Below are 24,008 nucleotides of genomic sequence, written 5' to 3'. Positions count from 1 at the left end.
CCATGTAAATTCTAACTCGCAAAATCCACTTTAAAAAATCACCGAATCCCATCAAATGAATCAAAATAGACGGATTTCCAGTAAGCAACTATTCCCCTAGGTTCTTACGATGCCAGTGTTTCAAAAAGCGGAGGCGGCTGCTTGGGCAGGGTGTTTAAAGGGGTTGTTCATGGGGAGAAGGAGGGGATTGGGAATAGTGAAAATGATCCTACTTCTCTTTTCCTTTTTTTTTTTTTTAAGTTCTGAATATAGTGAGACCCAGCCCACTTTTCCTTTATTATTATTATTTTTCCTCTCTAATTAACTTTTAGAAATGTGGTCACTTCCAGCCTATTTTCAGCCTACATTTCTTCTTTTAATACTGGCAACAGTGAAACACAACCTGTTTCTTTTTTACTTTTTGTTTAAATAAAAAAACCCAGTCACTTCCGGCCTACATTTCTTTTTCTATTTTTTTTTTAAATATCGGGAATGATGAAACTTAGCGTGCTTTTCATTTTTCGTTTAAAAATAAAAGCTTGCACTTTTGCTTCTTCATTTTCAAGGATGGTCAAGGCAGGCCCCTAGAGCCCCGATTGGCCCTATCTGCCTGCCTTGCTCCAGGCAATGTGCATTGTGCAAACCAAAAAGAATAGAAAGCAATTGTTCGGGAGACTTGAAGAGGTGTCAAAGGAGACGTTTTCATTACCAAATCATCAATTCGAGCCAATTTTCACTGAGTTTCAAAACGTATGGCTTTATGGTTTGGTGATACTTTTCATTATTAGATTCTGGATGTTCTGATTGTCAAGATTGGTTTTTGTTTTTGTGCTTTATTTTTTCTGAAATTGGGGAAACATATTACTACGATAGTAGTTACAAAAGACCTCACAAGATGTGAGGGAGAGGGAGCCCACACATCAGTTGCTCCATAACCCAAAAAATAACATCCAAACATATACTCCAAAAATGGATTCTTGGTATCCCACAGGTCGGGAGCTCAAGCACTATTGTTTTTGCTACCATAGAAGAGAGAAATATTTACATTAAAAAATTTCGAAAAAAAACAAAGAGAGAGAGAGAGAGAAGTGAAAGAGAAAAAAGAGTGGAGAGAAGAGATGTAGGGATGAAACGAAGAGAGAATTGGGTGTATAGGCATTTTAGGAGGGTGGAGAGGATAAGAGCTAGAGATGACATAGAGACATTGAGGTAGAAAGGAAGCAGAGAGAGAAAGGTAGGGGGAAAAGCCAGGAGTAAGAAATACAGATAACAAAGACAGGATTGAGAGAGAGAGAGAGAGAGAGCATAGAGATGTTTGCGAAGGGAGAGAGAGTATAAAATAGGGAGGAAAGACAATAGGGTGAGGAAGTAGAAAGTAAAGCCGTACTAAAGAAAAAAACAAGAACGAGACAAACTTCAAGAGAGACGGAACAAAAGAGAGAATAGACCACAGGGTGAGGAAAAGTAGAAAGTAAAGCCATAGTAAGGGAAAAAAAAATTGTTTTGTTGGGTTTGTGTAGCCTTTTAAGCCTTGACACCATGTAACTCATACCCTTACTGCTGCTTTGTTAGCTCCAGTTGGTGGCTCCCCTCTCCATTATGACTTACCAGGCCTAAGTAGTCTGGGCCCCAAGAGAGGTGTCTTTGTGTCGTGGAAAACCTTGATCATAGGGTTGGAGCAGTGCCCCGATTGTTACTATGAGGGTTTAAGAGTAATCCCTTAGTGAAGGTTAGTGTATGCCCATGGCCGGAGCCAAGACAAAGTATTCACACATGGAAGAGGCGCCCTGTGAGGACAAGGGCCAAATCATTGACACACCCTCATCTTTGGGATGTTCATATGATAGTTGCGTTATTTGAGAAGCCGCTTTCCTCGGAGAGTGCCTGGCGAAGGAGGTGCACATGTGCATAGAGAGGAACTCCTACATCCTTGGATGATGGTCAATGTACTTGTCATTGGTGGTGCACATGTAACCCACTAAATCTTGGATTCTCACATGCCCTTGTTAGAAACTGTGAATCATGGGTCTCATTGGATTGATTTTGAGAAGTGGTAGAGGATTTCGGGATAAGCCAAGTGGAGTGTCCTAGATCTGTGATTCTAAACCCAAGGTGCCTAATTTCCTTTGATGATTTTTCTAAGAGCCTAAAAACAATTTAAATTTATTAATTATAGTAAACAATGAGTTTTGACAATTTTTGGGAATTTTCTAAGTGAAAAGTGGTAAAAAATAACAAATACGAGAATGAGAAGTGAAGAACTAACACGTTGCTCACTTGGTGGGCCACTAAGGATAATGTGACATGTGGGCTACGAACCATTCTTTCATTCTTGTGTTTGTTGTGTAAGGACCAATGTGGTACTTTGTGATTAAGGCACATTTGATGAGAGTTGAGGGGCAAGCCTTGGTCATTTCACCCAAGATCAAAGGGCATTTTTGTCTAAAGTTCATAGCTAGACACATCAATAGATGGCACATCCCATGTGTAAAGTAAGCTTGTCTACATGCCTCCTTTTAATTCATCGCATGTGCGAGTTGGTTAAAGCTAAAGAGAGAAGATGCCCTAGAATATCCTCTCTCCTCTCAAGTGAAAGGAGAGAGATGGTCCCCATGAGTGCAACGCCCCTCTTTCTCTCTCTAAATTTTTTCCATTTTACATAATGTGTAATTAAAATGCGGAAGATCCACTTAAAGTCCTCAATTACTGCACTCATTGAATACTTTTCCGTAAAAGAAAGCCATACAATTATTAAGTATAAATTTATAAACCAATAAACATAAGGGCAGCAATAGTTAGATCCCCTAAAGGTTTTTTTTCATATGTTTCAACAGCTTGAATGAATTTAAATTACCAAAACACTGTTCCTGAAACAATCAATTTGACCTCAGGCTTGGGCTAGGGGTTTGGACTATCATTAGACCTAGAGGATTGGTACAAAATTTACAGACACCACAACTCATCCAGAGGAGGAGACACAATATGTGTAGACGAAAGTGAAGGTAAGCAATTATTGTTTAGCATAACATTCATTACACATTTGAAGTGCACATATAGAAGATTTCATAAACATCACTAACAATAATTTTTTCCAGCACAGACAATAATTATCACCATTGTCAATAATTTAAATGCATACCTTCATAATAAAGCTAGAGAGAAGGGGTCCCCTCATAGCAAAACAAGATTGCGAGCCGACCGTGTCTCCTGTATGCAAGCATGTAAAGTTAATGGAAAAATGTTTGGTGAGTCGGCCGACTCACACTATTCTTGTGCGGTCTCCCTCCAAAATATATCTTAAAGATGTATTTTCGATCCAAAATTTTCGAGTCCAATAATCTCATCCATGATAATGATCTAAATTTGGAATTTTTCTTCTTTTAAAATATAAATGTTATTTTTTTAATTCCTCTCTTCACCGTCCAATTTAACTTTTAGTGGACGTAAATTTTTTTGACATCCATCTTAAAGATGGACGTTAGATACAAGGGACCGCAGGGTAATAGGTGAGTTGGCTGACTCACCAAAACCATGTCCAAAGTTAATATACACATTTATTTCTCAAGATCAACAATATCAGAAGCATCTAGGTAATAAATGAATATGCTAAATTCCAAGTAAAAACCAACATAAAGAAAAGAAGAGAACAAAATAGATGATGATTAGTCAGTAATAAACAAGTCAAGAATGGCTTAAAAAAGGTTATAACCCCACACCTTTATAGTATCTAAATAATATCAATGATCAAATTTAGTGTTTTTCCTTTCAAAAGTAAAGCTCACCACTCAACCTTTGCATTTGACACTCCCTTTGATCGTTTGCAAATCCATGTAACATTGTCTGAGTACTTGCCAATGATGTTTGAAGCTTCAGGCATTCAGCTCTCTGTAGATTAGTTACAATTATGACAATAGAAAAGAATTGAGTCCCTAAAACTTCATGAACAACTAAATTAAAAAACAAACCATCACCATGAGCTACTAGAGCCCAAGCGATCAAAATTATGATTTCAGTGCCACCAGTGCTAGCACAAAAGCTCCACCTGTTTCTCGAGAGCTTCTTTATCTGCTTGTTGCTTCCGCTAGACATAACCAACAAGCACCAATTAGAAATTTTGCTCTAGAAGGACTGAAAAAAACTTAAAAAGCAAATTTATAGGGAAAATGTTGATAAAAGCAGCAAAACAAAATTCTTATAAAAGAAAAAAATTCAGATCTATGCGTGAAACATAGCCGCTCAATTCTACTGTTGAGTACAAGAGAAGAGGATAACCAATTTGAGTACCAAAATAATTCTCAAGTAAGAATCAAACACATTCAGCATCTCACTGTTTATTAAGTACCATATGATCCAAGGAATGAGTAAAAGATTATAACATGATAGGCATATAGGGTGGCAGAATTACATTGTTTAGCAGGTTAAAATTATATATTTTTTGACAAACATTTAAAATTTGAATTTGCTGGGGCCACAATAACCTTAAGGCATACAAAGTACAGCCATGGCAAATCATGGACGAGAAAATGGGGAAGCTTGAGGTTTCAGTACATCCAAAACATGCAAGTGGGTGTCCAACTTTGGAGAAAAAACATCCATATAAAAAAGGTATAAAAACAATAATCAAACAAACCACATATATAGATAACCACGAAGGCAAATAAAACAGCCAGAAAAAGAATGGATTCCAACCTTATATTCCTGTATTTCCCCAAGTAATGATTCTTTCTGCAGAAAAAACAAAACATCAACATCAGAATAACAATGCAAGACACTTGAATAGTAACCAATACTAGATCTAAGATATAAACTGACCACTAAATGCTTTCATGCATTGATCAATTTCTATTTTAGGAATCCCATAATACACCTCTCACAACTCACAGATACTGTATCATCCATTTTACAACCAATAAACAGTTATGGCCCAAACTCCAGCAGAAGACAAGATAACTCTCGATTGTTAAAAGAATTCTAATTTTCCTACCAAGAAAAAAAAAAACAAAAACTTTGGCACAGGACATGGACAGATATACTTGAACTTCTATCATAATAACCAAACCTTATGAACAAATTATTATTTTAATGAATGATAGTGATTATTCTAAGAAAAATCGAGCAAGCAAGAATATTACAAATTACACCGTGGACATATTTCACAATGAGAGGAGCCTCACAACCTTAATCCCTCCCTATTTAAACCAATAGCAATACATTTTTCTATAGCATGAAAACATTCAGCTAGTGGATGGGGAAAAGTAAATCCCATATTTCTTTGAAACCAATAAATCCCATATTTCTTTGAAACCAATACTCCAGCTACACAATTTCGAAGATTGTTGACAAAATTAAGGATTCATCTACTTATCCAAAAAAAAATCAAAACATCTGTTGTGATCATGGTTTAGAGCAACTACCAACACAGTCCAATCCCCTACAGGTAGAACCAGATATGCATCGCAGGAATCAATGTATTTGAAGTCTATGCTGTAACTTGTAGATTTTAAAGAAATTGCAACATGCAATTTTAGAAGAAATATCAATGACAAGTAGAATGCACTAGAGTGGCTCAAATCAATCTCAGCGTGCATGAAGATAAGATCATAACAAAGGTATAAACTTTGAAACAGACACCTGGATGGCAAAAACAAAATCCAAACCCATTCATAAAATAAAAACAAAAGTTATCAGAAAACCTGGAGTCCAATAGACATGGAAATATGCAAGGAAAAGAAACTCCTGACATCCCTTCAATAAGTGCAAATCTAATTTAGTTTTGCATTTTAACAAAACAAGTGTATACATTTTTGCTTTCAAAAAATATGTATACAATTTTGCACATCTCATAATTTAATGGAATCAGATAAATTTTTTTTTGCAAAACTAATGTAACAGATTTTTCTTCACTATTTACAGAATGAAAGGGAGCGAGGGGGTAGATAAAATATGGGGTCTGAAACAAATCAACATGTTCCCAAGAAACATCACCCTTGCTGAAGCATAAATCCCATGTGAACATGGAATAAAATGTAAAGTTGGAATTTCCACCATGTCATGGACTTGAAGGGGGCGGACATAGCATCTACACATTGAAACAATCCAATCTGCGAAGCACACTAGGCTACAAATTGCCTCAAGTCCATGCAGGTAGGAAGAAGGGCCAGCTAATGCGAGTGGGAGTCGGTTAAGAATGATTGTCAACCACGCTGACAAGTAAGGTGTGATCTTTTGTCCAGATCAAGTCTTCCACTCCTAATAAAGCAGCATAACTTCCAACAGTCTAGAGGTTTTCAGTCTTGTATTCTTGACGGCACAACCAAAATCCACAGGATCCCACTGCCTTTTAAGTTCCAACGAAACCTGAGCTACAAGAATAAACTATATGTGGGCGAATCCACCACCACAATGGTCACTTGTAGGAGGGAAGCCATTCAACATATAAAACCAGGACATTTGAAAATCTCCTAATCCAGTGACCTATATATCACCCTTTAACTATCCAGATAATTTCATTTTTATGGACAACAGCACACAATAATCTACCATACAAACAGCAATACCCACACAAGTATCAGCCTTCAAAGATGTCACTGTTACTTCCCTTCCAAAATCTCCATAAAGCAAATTTTTGGCTGGGTTAAAATCTTCATAAACCTATCATTATGCAAATCCATGAAAGAGAATAACCAAACAAGTTGCACGGTAACCAGATCCATTCCAACACCAAACCATCTGAATTCAGTGGCCTCCGCAGACAACTTCAAAGAAAAAGCAAATAACACAATTCAAAACTCTCAATGCATGACAATCATTGAGTTCAAAATGAGGTTTAAAGGGTATAACATGCAGAAGAAAACACAGTGTTTGAAGGCATGACTAACGATTTCTCCAGAAGAAACTCCGCACTCTGACCGAGAAAAAAGAATAGCAGCCTTTAAGTACTTCTGAGTGAATGGGTCTGTCCTATTTCCATGTGAATTACAAAAACCAAAGAAATATTGATAACAATAATGTGAGTTTGATTGACTCTGTCATGTCATGTGAGTGTGGTTAGGTGTATTGCCCCATCAATAGACAGAATTGCACTCTCTTTAATTAACAGTTACATAGATTATTGAGTTAGCTATTACAACAACAAGAAAGTGACACATTAATTAACAACTTACTGCAAGCGCCAAAATCAAAATATCGCTACATAAATTTTATCAAATCATACAATACCTGCAACTTAAGGAATTCATTTTCATCTCGAAGAGAGATCACTTCCTGCCAATTAACAGGACCAGCAATGATATCAATGAACAAAAACATAATAAGCATTTCTCAGAGAAATAAACATTAATTCTCTTAATAAATGAAAATCTATGCAACCATACTCATCTAACCTGTTGTAACTCTCCATTAGCCACAGCAATATGTGGTGCATAAAGCTTTCTAATATCTTTGAGCATGCATTTCTTCTTACACTGTGGACACTGTAAAGAAAAACTAACAGTTCAACAAATAAAAGATGTAGCAAGGGCAGCATTATTAGCATCCTCACAAAACAAAAAGCTTGTTCCCTCACTCAGATCAAACAAATACAACCTTTCCATTATTTCTCCCACACTGTTGAATCCATTTTTCAATGCAGGACTGTCCATATAAGTGCCCACAAGGAAGACAACTGCAATCATGAAACATAAGAAAGTGATCTTTTCAGATGACAAACTATAGAAAAGGAAAGCCAATAGCTAAAGAAGCACCCAAGTGTGAAATTTTTTTCAAATCAATTGACAATTGCATGAGATATGGGAAGTACTCAATGCTTCACAATAAATAGACAAAAGAAATGGACACGAAACATATACACATCTATTGCAGGTTCACATCTCACAAACTAAACCTAGGAAACAGCAAAAACTCGAAAGACTGTAGAAATTGCACAGTCAAAAGCAAAATAAATTTTAAAATCATATTCATCATCATCATCACCATCATCATCAGAGCCTTTTCCCAACTCTTAAGGTTGTTTACACGAATCTTGGTCTGCCATTCTATTCTATCAAAGGCCATACCCTTAGCGAGGCTATAAGTCCCCATATATCTTCTCACTACTTCCAACCATGTCCTTTTGGGCCTACCTCTTGCCCTTTTTAAGCCTTTCACTTGAACCAACTCGCACCCCCTAACAAGCGCTGTATTGGGTCTGTGTTACACATAGTTAGCCCACCTAAATCTACTTTCTCTTATCTTATCACCTACTTTCAAATTCTATCCCTTCTTGTCTTGCCACTCATCCATCTCGACATCCTTATCTCAGTTACTCTCATCCTATGGGTATGTTGTTTCATGACTGCCCAGCATTCCGCCCCATAAAGCAAAGATGGTCTTACATTTGTCCTATAGAACTCCTCTTTCAGCTTTATTAGTATGTGGCGATCATATAAAACTTTGGCATTCCACCCCAAAAAACAAAACTGGTCTTACATTTGTCCTATAGAACTCCTCCTTCAGCTTTATTAGTATGCGGCGATCACATAAAACTGCAGTTGCATATCTCCACTTCAGCCACCCAGCTTTAATTTTATGTGCGACATCATACTCAATCTCTCCATTTTTCTAGATTATCGACTCAAGATATCAAAAGTGCACTCTTTTTGGTATTTCTTGGCCGTCAATCTTAACTATTTCCTCATCTTTACTCCTATTATTACTAAATGTGCATTCCATATACTATGCTTTAGTCTGGCTAATTTTAAAACTTTTAGATTCTAGAGCATCCCCCTAAAGTTCTAACTTTGTGCTGATGTCGTTTCGGATCTCAATAATGAAAACCATGTCATTCGCAAACAACATACACCATGGTACCTCATCTTGTACGTACCTAGTTAAGTTGTCCATAACTAAGATAAAGAGGTATGGCCCCAACGCTGAACCCTAATGTAGACCTATTGTCACTAAAAACTCACTCGCCTCTCCACTAGTTATTCGTACATTATTTAGCGCTCTCTCATACATATCTCTCATCAAATCAATATAGTGTCTGGAGACTCCTTTCTTTTCCAATATCCACCAAATTAAATCTCGAGGTACTCTATCATAAGCTTCTCTAGATCAATAAAGACTATGTTTAGGTACTTTTCCTTTGCCCCAAACTATTTAATAAGTTGTCTAAGTAGGAAAATAGCTTCAATTGTTGACCTTCCAAGTATAAAACCAAATTGGTTTTCTGATACACTCATTTCATGCCTCAGCCGTTGCATAATCACTCTCTCTCGCAGCTTCAAGTGTGGCTCGTAAGTTTGATCCCTCAATAGTTCGCACATAATGTGGCTCATAAGTTTGATTCCTCAATAGTTCGTACAATTTTGTATGTCTCCTTTGTTCTTGTAAATAAGCATCACAGTACTTTTCAGCCATTTGTCTAATATTGTCTTTATTCCCAATACCTTGTTGAACAACTTGGCTAGCCAGTCAATGCCGATCTCCCCATGTACTTCCAAACCTCTATCGGGACACCATCTGGTCTTAAAGCCTTTCCTATCTTCATCATCTTCAAAGCTTCTTTTATTTTTGATAATGTATCTATGATCTCTGCCCTCATTTATCTCAACAATTCCTTCTATGAATGTGTTCCGATTGTGTTCTTCATTTAATAATTTTTTAAAATAAACTCCACCTTTCGTTAACCTCTTCATTCTCACCAAGATCCTTTAATACTCCTCTTCATGCATTTAATATGGTCTAGATCCCTACACTTTTTCTCTCTTGTTTTTGCTAATTTGAAGACATCTTTTGTACCTTTTCTTATTTCTAGTTTACAATATAGATTATCATATGCCTTAATTTTATTCTTGCTATTTGTTTCGCGGTTTTCTTAGCATTTTTATATTCTTCTAAATTTTGATCATTTTTATTACATTGCCAAGTGTTATAACATGATCGTTTTTCGCTAATGGCCTTCGAGCATCACTCCACCACTAAGTTTCATTATCAAAATTTCTTTTCCCTCTCATTTTTCCTAGGACTTTGCCACTTTCTTAATACAATCAGTCATCTCATTCTGCACAACATTGACTTCATGTTTAAAGTTTCATTTTCTTTCTTTAACTAATTTATTCCTAAATAAGTCTATTTCTCATTTTCTAAATTCTACCACCTAGTTCTTAGACACCTATTAATTTGCCCTTCTCTTCCATCTCTTTATGCAAACATCCATAACCACAAGTCTAGGTTGCATAGTCAAACTCTCTTTTGGGATAACCTTATAATCTATACATGATAGTCGATCTACCTTCTTAACTAAAAGAAGTCTATTTGGCTTCCATGTGATCACTTTTATACGTTATTAAATGTTCATCTTGTTTTTTAAAGTAAGTGTTTGTTATTGCTAGGTTGTATATCATAACAAAATATAGAATAGCCTCACCCATTTCATTTCTTTCACCAAACCCATAACCACCATGTACCCCTTCATATCCTCTACTATCCTTCCCTTTTAAATTCCCTCTTAAAAAGATCATTTCTCCATTTGGTATGTCTTGGACTGGTCCATCCATGTCCGCCCAGAACTGTCTCTTAATTCTATCCTCTAGTCCTACTTGTCGTGCATAAGCACTAATTATGTTAGTTAACTCTTCCACTAATACAAGTTTAATTAATAGGAGCCTATCACCAACTCTCTTGACATTAACAACTTTATCTTTTAAATCTTTGTCTATTATTATGCCTAGGCCATTTCTATTATTATCCTTTCCCATATACAAAAGTTTATACCCATATACTCATATATTTCCTTAGCTTTTTTTGTCTTTCCACTTAGTTTCCTGTAGACAAGCTATGTTTACTCTCATTCATCTCATTGTATCCATTGACTCTATACTCTTACCTATAAGCACTCCTACATTCCATGCCGCTAGACGAATCCTATTTTCTTGGACTAACTTCTTTACCCACGCTCGTCCAAAATGTCAAGGGAACCCTTACCTATTTTTCACCATAACTGGGCAGCGCTAGGCGTATTGCTTTTAAGGAACGTCCTAGCTAACATTTTCATTTCTCACTGTACCCAATTTCTAGTCCACCGTGTTGCTTACAGGGAATGTCCTAACATAAGCAAATAATAGAGATTCAGGATTCATGCAAAGTTTTGGCAAAATTTTACGTTGACTGCCGACCTAATACAAGCCACCTCTTTCACCAGAGCTTGGGAAGCATTATTTAGCGTCAAATGTTTTGATTATTATGGAATCTAGACAGTCAAACACTATGGGCCTTGCTAGCTATTTTCTTATATTATACTAGCTATAACCTAGCTCAACTTCAAAGTGAAACTTGATCATAGTTTCAAAAAGTGCTAGGTGGGCCCTAGGCAGCCATGGGGGTCCAGGTCGCCCAACGCCTAGGCAGGCACTCAGAACCTGGGCGGCCCATTTGGAAAAAAATAAAAAAAATCAGACCATAATCCCAGTTAAAAAAAGAAGATAGAAGTTGAGAAGAGAATTTTGATAATTCATAAGACCATAATCCATATTTTTCATACAATGCAAAAATAGTAAAACCATACAAGCATACACTGATAGTCTGATACACTGCAGATTGTACACACAAAAGTTAGATAGTAGAACTAGAAACTAAAAATAAGAAAAAGAAAATATGCAAAAGTTCAAAAAATATATAGTCTAGGACAAAATAGTCAACACTCAACACAACAGTCAACACTCAACAATCATCATCATCATCATCAGAAGGAATAAGGTCAGCTTCATCATATGCATCAGAATCGAGGCCATCATCATCAGTGTCATCTCCCTCTTCAATATAACGCTCGTCCTCTTCTGTTTCTTCTGAATCTGCCTTTTCCTTAACAATCATCATCATCATCATACGGAATAAGGTCAGCTTCATCATATGCATCAGAATCGAGGCCATCATCATCAGTGTCATCTCCCTCTTCAATATAACGCTCGTCCTCTTCTGTTTCTTCTGAATCTTCCTCTTCCTCCTCTTCTTCTGCCACCGTCTTACTAATATGTGCAGATGAGGCCTTAGGAGTCTTGGCCACTCTACCCTTTTCTATCTTTTTGTGCTTCTCTGAACTCAAACACTGTATAATTTCTTCCCTGGTAGCCTCAGGAACATTTTTACACAGGGCAACATCCCCCTTAATACCGGCAAGGTGTTTTTTAAACCGGTAAATACCCCCATTACTATCATTTCTACAATAATTATATTTAATACGATTTTTGTAATTCGGATTCGGGTTATAACCATACTTCCAACCTGGATCACCACTTCTAGAAGAACTTGGAGAAGATATTTCCGTAGAAAAATGCTCATTGTCATCATTTTTTGGTTCTTTTAAATTCAAAAGTTGTCTAATCTCATCCCGAATAGCTTCAGAAAACTTTTTACAAGAAGCAACATTCCCTTTAATACCAGCAACGTGTTTCTTGAATAGGTTAATACCTCCATTGGTATCTTTTTCAAAAAAATTACACCTTATACAATTTTTTTTGTTTGGTTTTGGGTTATAACCATACTTCTAACCCAGATCACTTCTTCTAGGAGTAGTAGAAATAGATCTATTCAAATGACAAGGATTTTGTTCTTGTTTTAGTTTTACAAAACTCATATATTGCTTAATCTCCTCTCTAATAGCTTCAGGAACATTTTTACAAGGGGCAACATCTCCCTTAATACTAGCAAGATGCTTCTTAAATCGGTTTATTCCTCCTTTCATATCTTTTTCACAAAAATTGCATCAAATGCAGTTTTTGTCATTTGAATTCGAGTTATATCCATATTTCTAACCCGGATCTCCACTTCGACTAGAGCCTGAAGAAGATATCTCAAAATAACACAAGCAATGTAAAAAATAATATTTTTCACTTATTTTGATTGCTCGAACTCAAAACTCCCACCTCTGAGATGTTTTCTGGTACTAAACTAATAAAAAACTCCATCTAATAGGATTATAAAACTCCAAAACTAAAACATATCTACCTAAGTGATGTTTGGATCTGTTTTTTTGTAACTTTGAGAAGCACTTTGATCAAATGAAAGTCACAAGATTTAGTTTTATTGAGGTTCTTTCTCTCTAAAATGGGTTCCTGTGGGCTTAGGTTTGAATGAACCTAAAACCCATCCTTCAAACCTTTTATATTAAAAAAAAAATCAATACAACTAAAAAAAAAAAAATTCCGGTCCTAGGCGAGGCGCAAGCCCTGGGTGGTCGCTCAAGGACTGCCGCCCAATTTGTCCACTTAGGTCTGGGCGATGAGCCCAGGCCTTTTCGACAGCCTAGGCCCTGGACGGTCCACTTTTTTGAACACTGAACGTGATGCATAATAACTTATATTGATAAATCCCGGAATATCCAAATAAAACGCAATCACAAATGGATAGAACGAAAAAAACTACAAGCAACGACATCAACAAGCCTTATTCCTGAAGTTTGTTTGTGGTATAAGACCAATGGGCTAGACATGCCATCTTCTAAAATTTTTCCATTGTATAAAAACTTAAGGGTTTAAATGCATGAATATCTCAATACAAAACCCTAATACATATATTCCAGCTTACAAACATGGTTTAAACTCATTTGAATAATAAAATTCAGCCTTAATAGGTCCCTTACAAATCCCTTATTCAAAAATACAATTAAAGTCAATACAATTTAAAATATTGCATGATTTGCACTCGCAATTCCTCATTACATCACAATTATATGATACTTCCATCTTCATTCTTTATCCTCATCATATATCACAATGTCTCATACACATCATACACTTGATCATAATAATCCAATAAGATTTCAATTCGCATAAACAATAATGCATAGCAATAAAGCTCATGCCGCAAGACTAAAGAACAATCTCAATATTCACACAACATACTCAATTTAACCAATCATGAATCCATTTAATAACTGTAAATACATCAAATTAACATGCAAACATACATGGGGAAACTATGGTTTGAACCCCTTGTGCCCGGGCCACGAAAGGGCCTTTTGATGACTTAATTTTATCCCATTGTCTAATGCACAAGTGATAATAATAACTGAAAGAGATCAATCCAATGGGAAGCAAATGATCACTTTTATTTCACTTAATAAGGATCAAGTCATGAGAGAGACATGTATCAAAATAGCCCTTCAAAGTTTAAGAGAGATACTATACAAAATAAGGAAGTTATGTCGAAAACACACCATGTGGTCCATAAGAGACCACACAAACTTTTCAACATTGAAAAATGAACTCAAGGGACTATTTCATATGCTCAAATATGATGAAATAAACCTCTCATCAATTGTCTATTCTCAGTAAATATTCCAGAAAAAAATAAGATCAAGAAAATTAAGTTGGAACTACTCAAGATCATGGAGTAAGAAAGGTAGTCTACACATACTATGAGTATGATCTACACTATTGCTTTGGGCCTCTTTAAATATCAAGTTTTCATGACCAAAAATGAAGAAAGCTACTGTAAATTAAGAATTACAGCAAGCTGTGATAATGAGAATGAGGTAGGAATTAAAAATATAAAAAGAAAAATCAATACCTTAATAAAGCAATAGTATGGGCTTGATCACATAAATGAGCGACTACGCAAAGGAAGGGATTCAAATGAAAGCTCAATGAAAAAGATAGTCTCATGGGTGGCCACATTTTTGTCAACAAGGTTCTTGCTCTCTTTGAAGTGAATACTCAAGTTAGGGTTATAATTGATCCCATAAGTTACTTTTATACTTAGATCATAAAGATGGATTTGATCTTGATCCTTGATGCCTTAGATCAATAGCACATGAGAGGCTTTTATCCAAGCCATTCATCCATATCTTATCACTAAGATCTAGATGAGCTTTTGACACCCTTCACTCCTTAAAACATAGGTTTATAGTCATTTTACCTTGAAGCCCTTAGCTCCATGTTTTATTTCCCATTAAGTCCAAATTCATGTTTACACTTATGCCCATGGGTTTTGAATAATTTGTGGGAGTCCATAAAAGACAAGGACATAGACATAAAAGTAATATGAGACATCCACACATGTGAATAAAATATCTTATGACACCACCAATAGGATTTTAACAACACTAAATTTCACATGGGTCAAACCCATAAGGTGATGCGACATAAGATATTGCTACAAAATCATATGTAGATAATAATATGAATCAAATTAATTATCAAAATCTTATGACTTCACACATGCCAAAAATGGCACATATGAGCAAAAAAAAAAATGTGACTTAAATCAAACTTAAGTCATAACAATATATAACACTTTAAATAACAAGATAACATGTTATAACATAATACCAACAAAAGAATTAATGATAAATAGGTCCCCCACATGGATATGACATCAGCATGATGTCATCCACAAGTGGGGAGGTGGGGGTGCCACGTGGTATCCCTATGGCCACTTGGGATCCATGTAGCATCCCCATAAGATGTCCTTGTTTGGTATTTATGTCAAACAAATTGAAAATCACATTTTTTATTGTTTAAAAAATCTGAAAAATTCTCCAAAAATCCCAAATATTCTCTAAATGATTTCTCAACATTGTTAACCAATTTCTCATCAATATAAAATATTTTTTCATCAATTTTAGATTAAATTGGGCTAAAGGTAAATGAGATCTCTAAACTTATAACATTAGTCGGAGTCTTCCATTGGGCTAACCCGAATGATGTTTCATCGGTGTCTCAAGCCAACCCAATGGGCCTATGCTCCACAGTCTATGGCAGAGACATATAATTGGTCACATCAAAATCGTTGAGCCAGAGCTTCCCATCACCGGTGTTTCAATGGATTACTGGTGCACACCTATGGACATGTTTCTACTCAAATACAGGGGTCCTCTCAAAGCACATGTGTACTAGTTCTTCTAAGTCGGATAATACTATAAAAGAGTGGCGTTCCCATATGATTGTGGGTGCACATGCCATGGAACGACCTCATGTCAAGATACCGACTCATGTCCCATGAGCCGACAATTCCATATAGGACGAATACTCTTTTAAATACTCGGGTTCTATTATTCTCGATTGAATTCTCCAAGCCCTGGCTCATCACATCAACTGTGAAGCACTTTAATCAATATAGTCCTGACTGGGAGGTGACCCTCACACCTCCCCGAGAGTTCACTCAAAACGTATACTCTCAATGTCTCAAATACTCAGGCTATATGAATCTAGGCCCTGTGCACTAAGCACTTAGATTCAGTCTCTGTCTAACTCCTACTGAGCGTAAGATTCTTGGCTTTAAGGGCTTGAAAGGCCACATAGCCAACAAAGTTCACTCTAGTCGTTCTCACTCTGCTCATAAACTCATGATATTTATATATGTAAATAAAGAAAAGGAAGGAATGTGGGGCATAAGAATCAACAAGGAATCATGAAAAGAGCTATGGAAAAGTGGTATCAGAGCTTCAAAAAAAAAATTCATCAATCACGATACTACCAAGGCCTGCTCTTGCAATTGAGGATGTGCTGCCAAAAATAATTGAGATTGCGAATAAACAAAACAAAGGAAGCATAAATCAAGCCATGGAGAGATTTGAGAACATAAATCAATCCATGAAGAGCTTGGAGAAAACTTCTTAGTCCAAATTAGCGAAATTCATTTGATAGATGAGCAAAATGAATTGGTGGTTGCAAAAATTAGATAATTCTATTTGTCATGAAGAGGTTGCTCATAATCCAATTGATTAATTATCAAACTTATAGTTGCATATTGAATGCATTATTAATAGGTTTACTAAAGTGGAAAAAGCACATATCAAATTGGTGGGACTCCATCACCACCTATTGAAAAGGCAAGCCTGAAGTCCAGCTACTCCCAATCCTAAGAGAATGATGCAGTTAAATTTTCAATTTTATTTTATTGTCTTTTTATGGACATTGAAACTAGCTTTGTTTGTCCCTTGAGGCTACAGCTCAGTGTTAAACATAATGGTTTGGGTGAGGGAGGTTAAAGGTTCAAGCCTTTGAAGCTAAGTTAGCCTTTTTCTTTTGGGCTTTTGGACTTTTAGTTTTTTAAGTTATTTTAGGGTATTTATGTCTTTTGTTGCTGTTGTAGTTTGTTTTTTTTTGTTTTCGTGGAAAACTACGGTATTTGGTCTACTGGCTTTTAAGTTAGGACACACTTTTGATGAGTTAACTTACTCACCTAGTTAAATGCGTGTCCTCATTCATCAAACATCCATCTCCAAGATGGACAAAAAATGTTGCCTCCACTAAAAGTGAAAGTGGATGGTGGAAAAAGAATTTCAAAGAACATCATTTTTATTTTTCAGAAAAAAAAAATTCCAGATTCATGATCACCATCATCGTTGAGATTAGAAAGCCATAAAATTATGTATCCGAAATCCATCTTTAGGATGGAGTTTGGAGAGGGTATGCACATAAATAGGTGAGTTAACTACCTGGCCAAATATTTTTCCTTTAAGATATATTAAGGGATTTATGTCTTTTTGTTGCTGTAGATAATTGAGATATAGAGTTTAATGTTTACTTTTGAGAAGATGAAGGGCTAGGATTTAACAAAGGTTAGGGTTTCGGTCTTTTTTTTTAATAATATTTTCTATGAATATTGTAAGGATTGGCTATGTGGAACTCAATGTATTAAATTCAAAAAAATTTCTTTTTCTTTTATCCGATGTACCTAAATTCCACTTACATGGGCCAGTAAATATTACTGTAAATAAAAAATAATACCTTGAATACAACCTAGTATCTTTATTTTCACTTCCAAGAGAAATTGAAACTATCCATGAGCTTTAAACAAACTTCCACTATAATTTTTAGTACAAAACAAGTTCCTAGAAATTCACAGAAAATAAGAAAATACTACTGAAAATTAATTAAAACTACTAGAAAGACTGACTGGAAGATGCTTAGAGTTATCCTCACAGGTCTTGGTACACTCCAAAACCTAATTCCCTGACCGTTGGCACAACTTTAATCCTTTAGATGTTACTGGAAATTCTGAGATAGGAAAGCTCTACAGGCAATACTTCTTTTTATAGGGTTTTAGAGAGCTCAAAAATCACTAGAGTTTATAAAACCCCTATGGGAAGAAAATAGATTTGAACTTGTGAGTTGATCTCTCTCTAGGTTGGTTGTCTTTTTTTTTTTTTTATGTTGTTAACTGTTGTATTCAAGAAAGTATAGTAAGTACAAGAGTGTTGCAGAAGAGAACCACAGGCCGGAAAAATAATAGACTACCCTGGAAGAGCAGTCCTATACAAAAAATGTTCGGGCGTAGTACCAAAAACTCGACAGAAATGGGTAACTGAAAACCAAAAGCGGGCCATAACACCTGCCGCTTACAATGAAGAAAAGTACAAAAAACCAAAAAACCAAAAAACCAGACAAATCACAGTCCTGAGCTACTGGATGACGCTCCATCTTTAGCCAGTTGGTCTATTAGGGTGTTCGATTCCCACCAAATATGTCTCCATGAGACGTCCATAACTATGCAAATGTGAGTAATCTTATAAAAAATCGAAGCCAGATACCACGGGGGAGACCCTGAGTCAGCAGCCCAGGTGATAAGGTTTTTGCATCTCCCTCCACTATAAGTGGTTGCGGCCAAGATGGGTTAAGGCTCTTGAGGCCAGTGAGCAATGCCAAAGACGCAGCTAATTGGGAGTCAGCGTGACCAATGTTTTTGGAGAAGAAAGCAAGGGTATTATTGCCAAGGTGATCTCGGAAGACTGCACCCACTCCAACGAACCAGGGTTCCACAAGGAGCACACGTTGAAGTTAAGCTTTGTTTAGCTCTCCGAAGGGACAAAACAGTTGCTAGGTCTTAGAGCCCTTGACGATTGGGTCTGGAGAATTTCTTTCCACTGGTGTAGGAAAGTTGTAGCCGAGACTCCTCGAAAGGTCTTGTGATTGGATGCCCAAAGAGCTACCTCCAAGGTGATTTTGTGGAGAACACTAGGAACTTCACATTTGGTCCCTCGAAATATCCTCTAGTTCCTCTACGTCCAAATAACCCAAATAGTGGTTTCAATGGAAGCTTTCCAGAGGAGCCTGCCAGCTGAGGGCCACAGAGTGTCCTTGGAAAAATTGTAGAGGGCCGGAAGGGATGAAGGAGTGACCTAAGAGAGACTGAAGAGATGAAGTAGAAGGCTCCAAAGCTCGTAGGCCAGTCTGCAGTGTATAAAGAGGTGGGGGTTGGATTCTTCCTCACTAGTGCACATAAAACAACGGTTGGGGATAGGGACACCCCTCGGTTGTCGTTGGTCCACCGTGAGGGTTTTTTCGAAACAAGCAATTCAGGTGAATGCTTGCACTTTAGCAGAAGCAATAGATGACCAAATCTGGGCCACAATGGAACTCAGACAATGAAGAAAAGTAGGAGGTAAAAGGAGTTTCTCATAGAAAGAAACTATCGAGAAAGGGCCCGAGGGGGAAGGGGTCCACAGAATGTGGTCAAGCCCTGAGAGGGCAAGTTTGAATGCAACAAAGACGACAAGGAGAGGAAGTCAATGGTTTCAAGATCAAAAAGGGGATGTCTAAAAGATGGGTCCATACTCTGATGTTACCCGAAAGAGGCATCTCGTCTGCGATTGAAGATGTCTCTAGGTTGGTTGTCTCCCTTCTTTTCTCAAAAATACAACAAGCATTTCTTTTAGAAAGAGAGGCGTGACTCTCTCTAAGAGGAGAGAGGGTGGCATGAAACTAAAAAAGAAGGCAAGGTGGCGTGAGAGAGAATCTTGTTGTGTAGAGAGAGAGGAGGTTCATATCTTGTTTAAATAGAAACAAAATCTATTTGTTATTTTAAATAGGATTCCAATCTAAGTACGCATTATCTAATTTTCTGCTAGACAATTAGGATAATTAGAAAATTTATGGGGTGAGAGAGATTTAATCAAATTCATCCATCCCATAAATTAACCATCATGATTTTGGGTGGAAAGATAAAAACCTTTCCCTTTAAATTTTGACTCAAGTCCAACTCCTTTCTAAATTTAAAATATAACCAATCTTGTCATTATCTAGATCTCCCGTAATCTAGGATAATCTATATTTTAAAACTCCCACACGATAGGAAACCAAATCTATTTTAAATCAAAAGATTTCCTATTTAAAATAAATTTTGAAACAAGAAACTGGGGTGTTTCCCCTAAAAACATGGCGTGTCCCCCTTTTAGCATAAAAAGTGGCGTGCCCCCCTTTTTGCATGAAAAGTGGTGTGCCCCCTTTTTGCATGAAAAGTGGCATGCCACCCAAGGAGGTCATGTGGGCCCCACATGGTTGGCACCCACATGTGGGGGATGGATCCTTGTTCCCCATATGTTTCTTATCAAGTTTTGAGAATTTTAAAAACACCCTTTTGATGAAAATTACAGTAGAAATGAAATTTTAAATTCTAAATAAATACTTAAAAATCATAAAAACATTTCTAATACCAAAACAAAATAGACTAGGGGTGGACTAGTATTAATGGGTCAAAAATAGCGACAATAAAGGTACTCTACCAAAAAAAAAAAAACTAGGGGTGGACTAGTATTTATGGGTAAAAAATAGCGACAATAAAAGTACTCCACTCGCATCAGAAACTATGATCCACTACTTTTTCTTATCCTTCCCAATAAAGATCCATGACATATAGTCTCATTTCAAAGGCTCATGATTGGCTATCAAAATTTAAACAATCAACAAAGGGATCATGATCTTGGAATGTGGATTTCAATTCCCCCTTTAAGAGCAAGTCTAACGTTTGTCACCACAGTGTAAAAGGGCTCTTTCTATACACACGTACATGTGTCCCTCTACAGAGCTGCTTCCTAGTAATGCAACTATCATGTGTATATGCCATGTGGAAGTTAGTTGAGGCTTTGATCCTTGCTCTCATAGGTCTTCAACCGCACAGTTCTCCTGGCTTACAAACATCATCCTTGAACATCTCTCCAACCTCAACATGGAATGACCAGTGTAACCCTTATTGGTGCCCAGGGGTAAGGGTTTTGAATATCACCAGAGCTATAAACTGCCCAACCCTTGGTCAGTCAACACACACACTTCTATTGAAGTGCATATTCCACTATAAAATATCATATTTATAAGCTCTTTAGGCCTTTAAAGACCACAAAAACCCAACAAATGTATGTAGAAGTGGATGAGTAAAGCAGAGACAAAATTATTAGGCTTATGTTATGCGGTGGAATTCCTCTCGAGTTGAAGGAGAGTATGTTTCTTTCTTATGTTACCATATTTTTGCTTTTCTCCGGTGACTCTACGATTTTGGGGTGGATTTCCTCTTTAGGCTGAAGGAGAGCCTTTTTCTTTTTTTTCTTTTTTTTTTTTTTTGATGTTCCTATAGAAATTTTAGAGAGAGGAACTCTTTAAAAAATAATTGTGCCCACACACCATTATTTTTTGCGGTTCTTTCATTGTATATATAATGGTCTAATATACACTTTCTTATCTTGTTACATGTAATATACACTTTTCTATCTTGTTACATTCTCCTCTCAAAAGAAAAGAGTAATATACTTTTCTATCTTTTTTCTATCTTATTTTGAATTTTGTTTCTATTAGTTCCCACTTTTTTGGCTTTTTCTCCTGTGGCACTCCAGCAAAGACCCTAAACTATATGAAAGAATAGAAATTTTGGTGTTTTAGTGTCCATATAATTCAGAAAGAAGAATGTATTCACAATGCTTTCTGAGCCAGAAAAAGGGAGCCTCATTCAACAAGCATTGTTAAGGAGTGCAACCAAAGAGTCGTTGTAGCAAGCCAATGGCTACCTTTCCACATAAAAGAGAGGGATAATTAGAAAATAAGAAGCCCTAAAGTCGTTGAATAATGTTCCAGGGTTCATACCAGATCCTATGAGTTCCTTCAGTGGTCCAAAGATCCATGCAAATAGGGCAAGAGAATGCATCCAAATCGCCCGCGGTCTTCTGTGAAGCCTTGCAATTATCATTGCACTCACTCTCCTCTTCATCCTGAATTGCCATAGCCCCGCTATTCCGTAAAGAACCATCGCAACCATTCACACCATTTTCTCGACCTAATTCCCCCACAACAACCTCATTAAAATCAATGTTCTCCACTTCTTCTCCTTCATATTCATCATCAGTTTCTTCTTCTCCTTCTACCTCTTGCTCTTCTTCTTCTAGCTCTGATTGCTCTTCGTCTTCCACTACAATGGGACTGGGGCTTCTTAGCCTTCTTCTGGTACGGGGGCGGAGAGGGAAGCCCCCGATAATCAGAGGTTCGGCTTCAGAGCCACCGAGGTGAGGTTGCAGAGAAATCGAGTTGGTTTCCATTACAGACTGGAATGGCTTCCCATTCGTAGAGAGAAAAACAAAGAGTCGTGGGTGAAACGGGGAGAGAGGAAACCGCCTCGAGAAGTAGAGCCGCTTCGAACCAGAGCTTTAGAGAAGAAAAGCTTTTAGAGAGGGAAAGCTCTGTCCAAGTTTTAGAGAGAGAAGGAGACCAGTTGTCTCTCACTATGTTATAGAGCGAACAGACGCTCTTAGAGCGGGAAATGAACGTTACGCGGCCGGCTACAAATTTATTACCACAAACCCAATTTTTAACACAAGAAAAAGTCTAGGATTATTACGAGCAGGTCCCCATTGCTCCAAGACATCAGATCTCAAATTGAACGGTGGGGTGTATCACAAAGTTTGAATTTTTTTTTTTTAGAATTTGGGTCTAGTTATTAATAATATATTTATAACTATTTGATTTAAAATCTAATGGATGAAAGTGTGATTGTCACTTTCTTGTATTTAATTGTATTAAAAATAAATGATCAATTTATATATTTTCTTGTATTTAATTGTATTAAAAATAAATGATCAATTTATATAATTTCCAAAAGTTTTTATGAGGTTACACACCAATTAACAAAGGAAATAGTTTAGAAAACCGTTTGTACAAGGTTGCAATTGTACAATATGGTGCACAGTAAAAATCATCAAGGGAAGAGTGTTCTGATGTTGACGAATCTTCCAATTAATTATCTCAATTTCAAGAAGTGTTGATATATATAAAAAAATAGTTCATCTTAGAATAAAGTATCTGGATTATATATTTTTAAAATTTTCGAGTATTTATAGATTTTCCTGATTTGTACTATTTTATAAATAAAAAAGTATACAAAGAATTTATTTACTTATCAATATAAAGATGTCACAATTACTCTTGTCCATCAACTGTTAAGCAGAAATTGTTTTGAATGTATCATTAGACTCAAAGTTCAAATGAAGTTTTTTCGAATTGTGTATTTTGACATCCAATAACTAGAAGTGATTACGATCTACTTGTAACAATAATAAATGGTCTCATAGTATACATCCCTATATAAACTTTAAATTTTATAACTAAGGATGAAAATAAATTTTCAAACCATCAAAAGTTTCCACGATACTATACCGCTAAACAAATTTTAGAGGTGTCCAGTAGTTCTCTGGAGGGCGCTTTATGCAAACCTCACCTAAATTATATAAGGAGGTACAAAAAACAAATTTTATATTTTTTTCGTGTTTAGGGTTGTCCAATAGGCTACAGTGCCATCTTGGGGTCCGTGTGATGTTTTAAACATTGTACCACATTAAAAGTTATGGTATTGCTACCTTTTTAGTCGGTCCGATGTTTTGAACATCATACCACCTTAAACCTTCACAAAATAAATGAACAATATGCTCTCGAGGAATCCCAAAATATTTTGGCATCTTGAAAGTCGCATAGAAGCTCATATCCCACCGTATCATATAAACGAGAAACATATATGCCACGACGCATAAAAAATCATTGCAACAATGCATTAACAATAAGTTAAACGGCCTGTTACAACAGATGAAAATGTGCCATACCACTGCCATGTACACAGAAGAATCCAAGATAAAGAGTTTCTTTTAAAAATGGTTCACGGGATCCACATGAGGAATATACACCCTTCAAATGGGAAAAGACAGAGCTAATGCTGAAATGCCCAATTTTTGAAGTTGATAACAGAGGTTTGAAAAACTTTTACTACACATGCTCTACGCTCTTCACAAAGAGATA

General features: G+C 36.4%; 1 protein-coding gene across 5 annotated transcripts in view; it reads right to left on the bottom strand.

Annotated features, from left to right (window-relative positions):
• Window positions 1–22,716, bottom strand: part of LOC18443222 (uncharacterized) — a 30,013-nt gene extending 7,297 nt beyond the window's left edge. For 2 of the 5 annotated variants that reach the window (XM_006853414.4, XM_020672774.2), the window contains exons 1-8: window positions 21,813–22,716; window positions 7,564–7,642; window positions 7,362–7,451; window positions 7,198–7,242; window positions 4,669–4,704; window positions 4,022–4,060; window positions 3,762–3,864; window positions 3,119–3,186 (exon numbers count right to left, since the gene is read on the bottom strand). In XM_006853414.4, coding sequence (XP_006853476.2) covers window positions 3,119–3,186; window positions 3,762–3,864; window positions 4,022–4,060; window positions 4,669–4,704; window positions 7,198–7,242; window positions 7,362–7,451; window positions 7,564–7,642; window positions 21,813–22,261 — 909 coding nt within the window. In that variant the 5' untranslated portion in view covers window positions 22,262–22,716. Of the gene's footprint in view, window positions 1–3,118; window positions 3,187–3,761; window positions 3,865–3,950; window positions 4,061–4,668; window positions 4,705–7,197; window positions 7,243–7,361; window positions 7,452–7,563; window positions 7,643–21,812 lie in introns of all 5 variants that reach the window. The other 3 variants (XR_016049015.1, XM_088857769.1, XM_088857770.1) reach the window with 3 other exon arrangements.
• Window positions 22,717–24,008: the final 1,292 nt, after the last annotated feature.

This window comes from Amborella trichopoda, chromosome 2 (genome assembly GCF_054954075.1).
Source record: "Amborella trichopoda isolate Santa Cruz 75 chromosome 2, AtrichopodaSantaCruz75HAP2 v2.0, whole genome shotgun sequence".
Taxonomy (NCBI): domain Eukaryota; kingdom Viridiplantae; phylum Streptophyta; class Magnoliopsida; order Amborellales; family Amborellaceae; genus Amborella; species Amborella trichopoda.
This window is presented reverse-complemented; position numbering and strand designations above follow the sequence as displayed.